At 44.5% G+C, this 14,020-nt stretch overlaps 1 protein-coding gene across 2 annotated transcripts in view; it reads right to left on the bottom strand.

The window, feature by feature from the left end:
- Positions 1-14,020, bottom strand: part of jph2 (junctophilin 2) — a 165,672-nt gene that overhangs the window by 26,970 nt on the left and 124,682 nt on the right. The window contains exon 3 of one of the 2 annotated variants that reach the window (XM_059980571.1): positions 5,786-5,904. The exons of the other annotated variant lie outside the window; for it this stretch is intronic. Coding sequence (XP_059836554.1) covers positions 5,786-5,904 — 119 coding nt within the window. The remainder of the gene's footprint in view (positions 1-5,785; positions 5,905-14,020) is intronic. 2 annotated transcript variants of the gene reach the window in all.

The raw sequence follows: 14,020 nt of genomic DNA, 5'->3' as shown, positions 1-14,020 counted from the left end.
TTTGTCTTTGCAGGGGTGGAGTTGGATGATTGCGACAGGTGATTGATAGATAGAGGAGAGAGGGGAGAGAGAGAGGGAGAGGATAAAGAAAAAACAATAATGGATGGAGCAAATTGCGAGGGGAAAATGATAGAGATGGACTGGAGGGAAATACGTAAGAACCTTAAGTGCTACCATAGCTGGATTCAGATAAATAAACAAGGGGAGAATGAGAACAACTTCTTTCTTCCCACCAATGCTGCTCAAACTGCTGAGGTCTTCGAGTAGACGATTGTTGGGACTGAACTAGATTTTTGAAATTCAGCAGGAATGTGGGTTTAGACTGGTGTTGGTACTTTTTACTGCTGTTGTGCTGCATGAGTGCATCCTCCTGGTATCCAGTGAGACATTGTGAACTTTCAGAATTCTCAAGTTTCTGGCTGACAGCAATCCACAGAGCCTGCGCTGATTTAAATCTGGTGTATTAGTGTGATGCCAATGAAAATTAATGGAAGAAATCAGCTGCCTGGAAAAAGGCAAGCAGAGCTTTATATTTGATATAAATTGATTTAAGTATCCAAAATTGTATTTAGTTACCTGGTTTAATTTTTAATTAATGTTTTTCAGGATCTCTATTGTTTGTGTTTGTCAAGCTGACTGTTGACTCCCAATGAGTAGTGCCAGCTAGTTGTTCTGAGGTAACTTTAACATTGCACTGCACCACACTGATAAGGGGTGCTCAGAGAGCTTCCCTGAAGAAGCCAACTACTACTTATCAACCAATTGGTGACCTCCATGCTGTGCTATGTTCATTATGGTCCCAGACTCTACTTTTGCTGCCAATGTTTGAAGGAAACTTGCAAATTTCTTCTGGGGTAAGCAGAAGCACTAGGACTCTACCGTGGTTCATGTACCCCACTGTGGAAGGTTGTCAGTTCCAATGTATATCTGTACCCAGCTGGGACCTCTCTGCTTTTGGATCCCACAGTCGTAGCTGTACATAGAGCATCCTCATGGCCTTCAGAATGACACACAGTTCCCAATGGCAAGCATCAACTTTACTGCTCTAGAGAAATTGCATGCCTTTTCACTAGGACCTTTAAAGAGTCTAGACCCAAGCTGCCTCCGGTCAAAATACTCCACTGTCATCAGAGGGAGGTGTTTTCCACCTGATCCTCAGCACTCATGTGAAGACAAGGCCAGTTCTATTGCACAAAATCATACATAATTGCATCTCTCAGTGTACTGCTTCAACATGTAAACACAGTAAAATACTCGTCCATTTTAACAAACAAAATTAGAGTAACAAGATTTATATAATCACATGTTATATCAAGTTCAAGTTTAATTGTCATTCAACCATACAAGAATACTGATGCATTAGAACCAAATGAAACAGCATACACAAAGTTCACTGCAGATACTTCACTTGTGAGTCTGTTACGGTCATCTATTGCATCTGGTGCTCCCGGTGTGGCTTCCCCTCCATCGGTGAGACCTGATGCAGATTAGGGGACCGCTTCGTCGAGCACCTACACCGTCCGTCACAACAGACAGGATCTCCCGGTTGCCTCTCACTTCAACTCTCCTTCACATTCCCATTCGGATATGTCCATACATGGCCTCCTCTACTGCCATGATGAGGCCAAACTTCAGTTGGAGGAGCAACATCTCATATTACGTCTGGGTAGTCTCCAGCCCCTTGGTATGAACATCGAATTCTCCAACTTCCGATAATTCCTTCCCTCTCCCTTCCCCATCCCACTTTCACTCTGTCTCCTTTTCTAGCTGCCTACTACCTCTCATGACTCTGCCTTCTTCTACTACCCATTGTGCTTTCCGCTTAATTCCTTCTTCGCCTCTCCTGCCTCTCCCCTCCCTGCTTCCCCTCCCACACCCCTTGATCTTTCCTCTGACTGGTTTTCCACCCTCCCCCCACCATCTTTATAGGGCCCCTGCCCCATCCTTCTTTAGTCCTGATGAAGGGTCTCGACCCGAAACGTTGACTGCTTCTTTCAATGGATGCTGCCCAACCTGCTGAGTTCATCCAGCTTTTTTGTACGTCTTGAAATGAAAGAGCATTACTCTTATCATGAATGGCAGGCAGAAGCATGTGGTATGAAGGATTCTCTTGAATATGTGATTGTTTTTACTGGCTAAGCTGAGATGTTAATCACAAATCTTTGGTCTGGTCAGGTTTCCCCATCAACTGACATGGAAACCAAAACTGGCACAGAGTGCAAAGGCAGCTCTATTTCAAATGGCTGCGTGCCCAGGATTCACATTTGCCAGTCATAAATACATAACGCAGTCAATGTGAGAGTTATCCAAATTGGATTAAACAATCTAACCTCATTACAACAGCTGCTAACTTACTGAAAATGGAACAAGTTGGCTAGAGATTGTCATTCACTGTCAACTTTAATTGCTGCACATCTTTCAATGTATTGAAATGGATTGGAGTATTTGTATCTGTGTTTGTTGTTTATTTAATAAAGTATGCTACTTGAATCAAATCTTCACATACAGCCAGCACAGAAGCCTAGGATACAGGCTTCCTTCCTTATCTCACCTGTGGTGATTATGGTAATAGGTCTATTTCTCTTATAACCAGTAGCTTGCGGTATATCATGGCAAATCCTGAGACACATTCAGCTGTACACAATGGTGTGTCTCCATGGTTGGCCGATATCAGAATCAGTCAGCAAATAAATATGATTTCTCTATTGTATCAGAATAGCTCTGAATTGATGCAGGCTGAGCAGAAACAGAACATGCTGAGAAAACTCAGCAACCAGCGGCATTATTCGAAAGAGTACAGATTTAGAGCAGATTTTAAACTATTCACCAGCTCAGACAAAGAGACTTCAAACCAAAATGATTCCAGTGATGACCTCCCTCATGAATGTTAGAAGACATCAGTAAGGGAAGTATTTAATCATTGCAGAATTATCCTGATGGAACATTCTAAAATTATAGCAGCAACCAGAAATAAGTAAGCCAGTAACTAACCCTTGTCTTGCAACAAAATAGATATGATCTAGAACATTTTGCCAGGAGTAATAGTACAGCAGAGCCAATTGTAGGATTCAAAAGGGAACTGCATAGGAACGAAGCTGCAGACGCATGGGAAAGTCAGTGTTCTGGTACTTGCTGGTAAGCTCTTACATGAATTGGTACACACTTAAAAGGACAATTGGTCTTCTTTAATACAAATCATTTTGTGATACTTGTGTGCTTGCACAATTCAATGGGTATTCAACAATGGATAGTGCTCTTAGGGTTGTAGATCTGAATGGAAAAATTAAATAAAAGTACAGGGTTTAATTTTATAAAATAAGGCGGCAAGTATTCTAGCTGAACCTGAGTTGTGCGGTTGCAGTAAGTTTATGTAGCCAGGGATATCAGATTTTAGACTCAACATAAGACCTTAAGACACACTGGCAGAATTAGGCCAATTGGCCCATAGAGTTTGCTCCACTAGTCCAATATGGCTGATATATTATTTCTCTCAAACCTATTCTCCTACGTTATCCCCATATTCTGTGATGCCCTTACTAATCAGAACCTATCAATCTTCACTTTAAATATATAGCCTCCACAGCTGTCTGCGCCAATGAATGCCACAGTTTCACCAGCTTTTGGCTAAAGGAATATTATGTTCTAAAGGGATATTCTTGTATTCTAAGGCTGTGCGCTCTGGTCCTAGACTCATTAATATAGGAAGCATTCTCTCAATGTCTACTCTAGGCCTTTCAAAAGTTGATACTTTTCAATATTTGATACATTTCAATGATATTTCCTCATTCTTCTAAACTCCAGTGAGTACAGGCCCAGATCCATCAAACACTCCTCATATGCTAACCCTTTCATTCTCGGGATAACTCTCATGAACTCTTCTGGACTCTCTCCAATGCCAACATAACCTTTTTTAGATAAGGGGCCCACAACTGCTCACACCCAGCTGATGGAACTGCAATCTCATCAATGCCTTATAAAACCACAACATTACATCCTTGCTTTTATGTGATGTATGCCAGACTACCCACACCCATGTCTAAAGATGTCTATTGTCAAAAGCTGCAACATTATAAAACAACTATCAATTTTTGATTTTACTGGATAAAGGTGAGTTGGGTATGGGCAGAAGAGTTACTGTGAGAGCAAGCAACATTTTTCAATGAGGATTTGTCATAGAAATCTTTTTCTGAAAAAGGCTTCAAAGTTCAAAGTAAATTTATAAACATAGTATATCTCTGTCACCAAATGCAAACCTGAGATCTGTTTTCTTGAAGACATACTCAGTAAATCCAAGAACCGTAATAGAATCAATGAAAGACAAAACCCAACAGGATGGACAAGTAACCAGTAAAAGACAACAAACTACAAATATCAAAGAAGAAAAAAATGACTGACTGACTGACTGACTGGCTAAATACATAAATACATACATACATACAGAAATAGATAGATAGATAGATAGATAGATAGATAGATAGATAGATAGATAGATAGATAGATAGATAAATAAATAAATAAATAAGCAAGCAAGCAAGCTATATATATCAAAAACTGTCCTTGAGCCTTTGAAAGTGAATCTATAGAAAATCTGCTGATGCTGGAAATCCAAACAACACATATAAAATTCAGTCTAGGTAGCATCTATTGAAAAGAGTACAGTCAATGTTTCAGGCTGAGATCCTTCAGCAGCACCTGCTTACTCTTTTCCATAGGCGCTGTATGGCCAGCTGAGTTCCTCCAGTGTTTTGTGTGTGTTCCATAGGTTATGGGAACAATTCAGTGATGGGACACATGAAGTTGAGTGCAGTTGCCCCACTGGTTCAAGAGCCTAACAGTTGAGGGGTAATAACTGTTCTTGAACCTGGTGGTGTGAGTCCTGAGTTTCCTGGTCCTTTTTCCTGAGAACAACAGCGAGAAGGGAGCATGACCTGGGTGGTGGGAGAACCCTGATGATGGATGATGCTTTCCTGCGACAGTAATCCATATAGATGTGCTCAATGGTGCCTTCATTTTAATATTTGTATTTATATATTATAACAGGCCATGATTCCAGAGCCTTAGGAATTTTAGACAACCAGTTATTGATCAGTGAAGTAAATGCTTTTGAGATGATTATAAGCTAGTAGATAACATATTTTCAAAATCCAAGAAACTTACCTGCATGAAACCAGACCCTCACTTTTAGCCAACTTTCTATCTTTCCCCAACCCCAGAGTCAAATACATTCAGCAGATTTCTTCTCACACTAAAAATATATCTCTTTATACGTGATAAGCTATTGTGCAAAAAAACAGCAGAAAATCACAACATATAACTTTTGACTGGAAACTCATACTTTGTGATGTCCCAGAGAAAATCTACGCATCTGTTCTTCTCCCTCCACTGATCCTGTCACCAGTACCACACTTCCCATACCTACCCCATGCACACATACACTTACTCTAAGTGAATTACTCCATAAAAATTCATTAAGATATTGTAGAGACAGGTTTATTCTGAGCAGACCTTTTAATTGTAAATTTTATTTGACACAGAACTACAATTCCTCTTCTAATTTAATGTAACTGATATTTCACTGGGAGAAGGTGTTTTGTTAGATCAACTTTTATATAAATACTGCATGTTCTTTGTAAAGGAATTTAAGTTGCCATGGTCTGAGAACAGGACATTCGATCCTCCAAATTACAGCAAAGTTACTCAATGTGCTGATTTAACTATCCCCTTATTAAAGAATGTACTAGTTTTTAACTGAAAATTTCACATAATTATGAATAGTAAAATGTACCTGGTTGGTAAAATGTTGGAGAGAGCTCCCTGGCAATTGCCCTTGCAATACTGGATTCATTGTTTGCAGCAAGGGAAGCGTGATCTGCTGCTTCAGCCTTTGTTTTAGCATGTGAAGACCTGAAGGGAAGAGTTAAAGGTCCTTATAAATTAAGACTTCAAAACACAAACTGCATACAAAATCCACTGACACTTATAAAGTATACAATATTAGTCCCAGGATGCAGATGTTGATTTCTCCAAAACTTCAATAGACTTCCATGTGAGTAACACTTATTTTATCCTTTCTATGAGATACAACATGGTAAAAGGGCTTTCCTCACAAGCCTGTGCCGTGAACTACACCCACATGATCAATTAACCTCCTATCCTGTATACCTTTAGAATTTAGGAGAAATACAGAGCACCAGGAGGAAAGCCACGTTGTCATACAGAAAATGTACAAACTCTTTACAACTAGCAGCAGAATTAAACTCGGGCCGCTGGCACTATAATTACATTATGCTAACTGTTACACTACCTTGCCACCCAAAAGGTATTCCCGGAAAAAGTTTAACTGTCATTTTTCCAATTCTATTTGAGGCGGAACCATGTGAGGAACTATATGAGAAAACAAACAATTTATAGTGCACAGGGAACTTATTGTGAAAAACTGTTTCCTTAATAAAAATGTTGTGTGGCATCAAAGTCAATATTAACCTTAGTAGCTAACTTCCAGTAGGTTTCTGTGGAGAAGTAACACTTACAAGATTTATCCATGTCAAGACAGTAGGAAAAGTATTTTCTAACAGATATAAAATATCAACTTGTAGGTCATTAAAGCCTGAATTGTTCTTCTTTCATGGGTAGAAGTTTGCTATATTTTCTTTCACATAGTTTTAATGTTTTTTTGAAATAAGTTGCTGCTACGAGCCTACTAATATTGGATGTACTTTTACACACAGCCACTCTTCAGCTCTGCACCAGGGATGACTGACATTAGAACCACAAACCCACTGCCCAGAGTACTATATTTGCATTGTCTGTTTGAGCTCAGATCCAAATTTTAAAACATCAGACTAAGCCTGGCATATTTCAGAGTTTATACATCAGAAAGAAGTAGTTAACAAGGCATCTTGAAGGTATTTATAAAGAATCAATGTAGTGGATATTTAGTAAAATGAAACGTACAAAATTAAGATAATAATATCGATTCTGAAATCTGAAATTAAATAGAAAATGTCATAGATACTTTCTAGGTCTTAGTAAGTTTAGCAAGTTTGTGGATAGCATGGAAGGCAGACAAAGAATACAGCATGATATAGATCACTTGGAGATATGAGTAGAGAGCTGGCAGATGGAGTTTAACCCAGATAAATGTGAGGTGTTGCACCTCGGTAGGGCAAATGCAAGGATACAGTACACTGTTAAGGGCAAGACCCTTCACAGTGTTGCTGAACAGAGAGATCTTGGGATCCAAGTTCATCAATCCATGAAAGTGACTACACAAGTCAATAAAATGGTTAAAAAAAAAGCTCATGGAATGTTTGTTTTTATTAGTACAGTCACTGAGTGCAAAAGTCAAGAGGTTATATTGCAACTTTATAAAACTCTAATCAGGCCAGATCTGGAGTATTGCATACAGTTCTGGTCGCCCCACTATAGGATGGATGTTGAGGCTTTGGAGAGGGTGCAAAAGAGGTTTACCAGGATGCTGCCTGGTTTAGAGGGCATGTGCTATCATGCAAAACTGGACAAACTTAGTTTGTTTTCTTCAGAGCAGCAGAGACTGAAGGGCGATCTAATAGAGGTTTAAGGTTATGAGAGGCATAGAGTAGACAGTGAATATCTTTTTCCCCCAGGGAGAAGTGTCTAATACTAGAGGGCATGCATTAAAGGTGGGGGGGGGGTTAGGTTCAACTGGGATATGGGGGCAAGGTTTTTCTACTCAGAGAGTAGTGAATGGCTGGAATACACGCCTGGTATGGTAGTAGAGGCAAAATATATTAGAAGCTTTTAAGAGACGTTTAGCTAGGCACATGAATATGAGGAAGATGGAGGGATATGGACTTTGTGTAATAAGAGGGATTTATTTTTGGGGTTTTTGATTTACTTTTTAGCTGATTCGGCACAAAAATTGTGGGCTGAAGGGCCTGTCCTGTGCTGTACTGTTCTATATTCTATGTCAGGTAGCATCTTTGGGAATAGAGAAATGGGGAATAATTAATGTTTTCAGCATTCACAGTAATACTCCTTTGGTAATTTCTGGTTAAAATCCTGCCTCTCAGAAACGTAATCAAACCAGTCTCTCGCTTCTTTACCTTTGCCATTATGACCACTATCACTCCTCTTTAACACTTCATGTGTCTTCCTACCTACTTTAGATTTCTTTTTACCTCCTCTCTCCCTGCTCACCATGTACTTCAAAGACTGACCAACTTTGTCAGGTCTGCTAAAACATCACCAACCAGGTACAATATATTAACTGTTCTGCTCCCTTTGGCTGGCCTACAAAAATACCATGATCTTTAAATAAAGGGTCAGATAATTTGTTGACCAAAATCTCAGCTTGATATAAGTACCTGCCTGCACTAAATATTTCAGGATACACAGAGCAGATACAGCCCCAATACCTGGGAGACCAATGCAAGGCACAAGAAGGCTTCAAGCATTAAATACAAAAGTGCTTCCCCAGAAGACTTTAACATCTTTGATTGTACCCCATTATTAATGAATTTTGTATTTGTTTTTAGATTACTAATAGCAATGCAATCAAACACTGTTCAACAGAAGTATTTAACTAATGTTAATTAAATACTTCAATATACCAGTAAATAATTAAAACTTTAAAATTAAATAAACTAGCTACCCACGCAAGCCTTGTTTAAGTTTAACTCCTTTTTAAATGGATTGATTTCTGGTTCTTATGCCAGCCAGCCCTAGAGAAAAGCAGATGGGCTGCAAGTAAAGTCTCTCCAGCCCATCCCTCGGTATGGAACTCAAATGGCAAGTTAGAAGGTGGAGGAGGACCACCATTCAACTTCCAGCTATTCTGACTATCATGTTTGACCATACACAGGCAGAAGTGTTTTCCCTGGTAGGACTTGGTGCTTTCACTGCTGCAGCACAGGTTTGTTTTCAGTCTGAAAACACTGTTTAATGGTCTTTTACAGCTCAGGATTTTCTGGAGTTCAGAGTTCAATTCCAGCGCCATTCTGTCAGGGCATTCCCCAAGGAATGCATGGGTTTTCTTGAGGTGCATTTGCACAAGAGGTCAATGACACAGTTGTACAGCTGGTGTTGGAAGAGGGACTTAGTTATGGGAATTGTTACTACATTTAACACCTACATTTGCACTATTTTAATGGGGCACCATGGTAGCGTAGAGAATAGTGCAACGTTGTTACAGTTTGGGGAGTTGGAGTTTGGAGTTCAACCTTGGTGTCCTCTGTATGTATATTTGCCCCATGGAATAAATGGGTTTTCTCCAGGTTTTCTCCAGGTACGCTGATTGCCTTACACAGTCCAAAGATGTATCAGCTGGTTTAATTGCTCATTGTCAAAGGTCCTGCAGGTAGGTTAGGGTTAAATCAGGGTTGTCAGGGGTTGCTGGTGGAGCAGCTCAAAGAGCCAGAAGGGCCTATTTCACGTTGTATCTCTGAACAGAATAAATCAAGTATCAGCAAATAGCAAACAACCTGCGGTTTCCCATAATATCACTCACTAGCTAAAGACAAGGGCCACCTGGCTCAGTATTATTTATTTTACACCGAATACATCAAAGTAATAAATCAGTATTCCAGGCTATAGATCGTAAAAGATTAGAAGTAGTCATTATACTACAACTTTAATCTACATTCAGACCGTCTTTGTACATATATTTACACACATTAGAATTGCAGATCATTTAAAAGAAATTATAATGATTTACAGTTCATATAAGAATTTCAATTTTATTGATACACTTCTTGGGCTGATGATTAAAATTACTTCACCAAAATTTTCACATATGACCAGAAACAGGAAAACTTCTTACCTACAGGTTTGCTCCACTACCTGAAAGTAGAGCATTCTTACAATACGGTTCATAGGCCAAAATGTCGTAAAGTGAAGAAACAATTACTATTTATTTATATGGGAAAAATTTGTGAGCGTTCGCAGACCCAAAAAATAACCTACCAAATCTTGCCGAATAACACATAAAACATAAAATAACAGTACAATATAGTAAAACAGTATAGTAAAAGCAAGAATATATGATAAATACACAGCCTATATAAAATAGAAATATTTTTCTGCAATCATTGCAGCACTGTCCACCATAGCGAAAATCTCACACAAGGGCTCTCGGCAGAAAAAAAGTGCAAGGGCTCTCGGCAGAAACACTCGACACAAGGGCTCATGGCAGAAACACCCGACGCAAGGGCTCTCGGCAGAAACACTCAACGCAAGGTCTCTCGGCAGAAACACTCGACGCAAGGTCTCTCGGCAGAAACACTCGACACAAGGGCTCTCGGCAGAAACACTCGACGCAAGGGCTCTCGGCAGAAACACCCGACGCAAGGGCTCTCGGCAGAAACACTCGACGCAAGGTCTCTCGGCAGAAACACTCGACGCAAGGTCTCTCGGCAGAAACACTCGACACAAGGTCTCTCGGCAGAAACACTCGACACAAGGTCTCTCGGCAGAAACACTCGACACAAGGTCTCTCGGCAGAAACACTCGACGCAAGGTCTCTCGGCAGAAACACTCGACACAAGGGCTCTCGGCAGAAACACTCGACACAAGGTCTCTCGGCAGAAACACCCGACACAAGGGCTCTCGGCAGAAACACTGGACACAAGGGCTCTCGGCAGAAACACTCGACACAAGGTCTCTCGGCAGAAACACTCGACACAAGGTCTCTCGGCAGAAACACTCGACACAAGGTCTCTCGGCAGAAACACTCGACACAAGGTCTCTCGGCAGAAACACTCGACGCAAGGTCTCTCGGCAGAAACACTCGACACAAGGGCTCTCGGCAGAAACACTCGACACAAGGTCTCTCGGCAGAAACACCCGACACAAGGGCTCTCGGCAGAAACACTGGACACAAGGGCTCTCGGCAGAAACACTCGACACAAGGGCTCTCGGCAGAAACACTGGACACAAGGGCTCTCAGCAGAAACACCCGACACAAGGGCTCTCGGCAGAAACACTCGACACAAGGGCTCTCGGCAGAAACACACGACGCAAGGTCTCTCGGCAGAAACACTCGACGCAAGGTCTCTCGGCAGAAACACCCGACGCAAGGTCTCTCGGCAGAAACACCCGACGCAAGGGCTCTCGGCAGAAACACTCGACACAAGGTCTCTCGGCAGAAACACTGGGCACAAGGTCTCTCGGCAGAAACACTCGACGCAAGGTCTCTCGGCAGAAACACTCGACGCAAGGGCTCTCGGCAGAAACACTCGACACAAGGTCTCTCGGCAGAAACACTGGGCACAAGGTCTCTCGGCAGAAACACTCGACGCAAGGTCTCTCGGCAGAAACACTCGACGCAAGGGCTCTCGGCAGAAACACTCGACACAAGGGCTCTCGGCAGAAACATTGGGCACAAGGTCTCTCGGCAGAAACACTCGACGCAAGGTCTCTCGGCAGAAACACTCGACGCAAGGGCTCTCGGCAGAAACACTCGACACAAGGTCTCTCGGCAGAAACACTCGACACAAGGTCTCTCGGCAGAAACACTCGACGCAAGGGCTCTCGGCAGAAACACTGGGCACAAGGGCTCTCGGCAGAAACACTCGACACAAGGTCTCTCGGCAGAAACACCCGACGCAAGGGCTCTCGGCAGAAACACTCGACACAAGGGCTCTCGGCAGAAACACTCGACACAAGGTCTCTCGGCAGAAACACTGGACACAAGGGCTCTCGGCAGAAACACTCGACGCAAGGTCTCTTGGCAGAAACACTCGACACAAGGGCTCTCGGCAGAAACACTCGACGCAAGGGCTCTCGGCAGAAACACTCGACACAAGGGCTCTCGGCAGAAACACTCGACGCAAGGGCTCATGGCAGAAACACTGGACACAAGGGCTCTCGGCAGAAACACTCGACACAAGGGCTCTCGGCAGAAACACTGGACGCAAGGGCTCTCGGCAGAAACACTGGACACAAGGGCTCTCGGCAGAAACACTGGACGCAAGGGCTCTCGGCAGAAACACTCGACACAAGGGCTCTCGGCAGAAACACTGGACGCAAGGGCTCTCGGCAGAAACACTGGACACAAGGGCTCTCGGCAGAAACACTCGACACAAGGTCTCTCGGCAGAAACACTCGACACAAGGGCTCTCGGCAGAAACACTCGACGCAAGGGCTCTCGGCAGAAACACTCGACACAAGGTCTCTCGGCAGAAACACTGGACACAAGGGCTCTCGGCAGAAACACTGGGCACAAGGGCTCTCGGCAGAAACACTCGACGCAAGGGCTCTCGGCAGAAACACCCGACGCAAGGGCTCTCGGCAGAAACACTCGACACAAGGTCTCTCGGCAGAAACACTCGACACAAGGGCTCTCGGCAGAAACACCCGACACAAGGGCTCTCGGCAGAAACACTCGACACAAGGTCTCTCGGCAGAAACACTCGACACAAGGGCTCTCGGCAGAAACACCCGACACAAGGGGTCTCGGCAGAAACACTCGACACAAGGGCTCTCGGCAGAAACACTCGACGCAAGGGCTCTCGGCAGAAACACCCGACGCAAGGGGTCTCGGCAGAAACACCCGACGCAAGGGCTCTCGGCAGAAACACTGGACGCAAGGGCTCTCGGCAGAAACACCCGACGCAAGGGGTCTCGGCAGAAACACCCGACACAAGGTCTCTCGGCAGAAACACCCGACGCAAGGTCTCTCGGCAGAAACACTGGACACAAGGTCTCTCGGCAGAAACACTGGACGCAAGGGCTCTCAGCAGAAACACCCGACGCAAGGGCTCTCGGCAGAAACATTCGACACAAGGACTCTCGGCAGAAACACTGGACACAAGGGCTCTCGGCAGAAACACTGGGCACAAGGGCTCTCGGCAGAAACACCCGACACAAGGGCTCTCGGCAGAAACACCCGACGCAAGGGCTCTCGGCAGAAACACTCGACGCAAGGGGTCTCGGCAGAAACACCCGACGCAAGGGCTCTCGGCAGAAACACTCGACGCAAGGTCTCTCGGCAGAAACACCCGACGCAAGGGGTCTCGGCAGAAACACTGGACGCAAGGTCTCTCGGCAGAAACACCCGACGCAAGGGCTCTCGGCAGAAACACAAGACGCAAGGTCTCTCGGCAGAAACACCCGACGCAAGGGGTCTCGGCAGAAACACTGGACGCAAGGTCTCTCGGCAGAAACACTCGACGCAAGGTCTCTCGGCAGAAACACTCGACGCAAGGTCTCTCGGCAGAAACACCCGACACAAGGGGTCTCGGCAGAAACAGTGGACGCAAGGGCTCTCGGCAGAAACACTCGACACAAGGGCTCTCGGCAGAAACACTGGACACAAGGTCTCTCGGCAGGAACACTCGACGCAAGGGCTCTCGGCAGAAACACCCGACGCAAGGGGTCTCGGCAGAAACACCCGACGCAAGGTCTCTCAGCAGAAACACCCGACGCAAGGTCTCTCGGCAGAAACACTCGACGCAAGGGCTCTCGGCAGAAACACTGGGCACAAGGGCTCTCGGCAGAAACACTGGACGCAAGGGCTCTCGGCAGAAACACTGGGCACAAGGTCTCTCGGCAGAAACACTCGACACAAGGGCTCTCGGCAGAAACACCGGGCACAAGGGCTCTCGGCAGAAACACTCGACACAAGGTCTCTCGGCAGAAACACCCGACGCAAGGGCTCTCGGCAGAAACACTCGACACAAGGTCTCTCGGCAGAAACACCCGACACAAGGGCTCTCGGCAGAAACACTCGACACAAGGGCTCTCGGCAGAAACACCCGACGCAAGGGCTCTCGGCAGAAACACTCGACGCAAGGGCTCTCGGCAGAAACACTGGGCACAAGGGCTCTCGGCAGAAACACTGGGCACAAGGGCTCTCGGCAGAAACACTCGACGCAAGGGCTCTCGGCAGAAACACTGGACGCAAGGTCTCTCGGCAGAAACACTCGACGCAAGGGCTCTCGGCAGAAACACTGGACGCAAGGGCTCTCGGCAGAAACACTCGACACAAGGGCTCTCGGCAGAAACACTGGGCACAAGGGCTCTCGGCAGAAACACTGGACAC

The sequence above is a fragment of the Hypanus sabinus genome, chromosome 9 (assembly GCF_030144855.1).
Source record: "Hypanus sabinus isolate sHypSab1 chromosome 9, sHypSab1.hap1, whole genome shotgun sequence".
Classification (NCBI taxonomy): Eukaryota; Metazoa; Chordata; class Chondrichthyes; order Myliobatiformes; family Dasyatidae; genus Hypanus; species Hypanus sabinus.
This window is presented reverse-complemented; position numbering and strand designations above follow the sequence as displayed.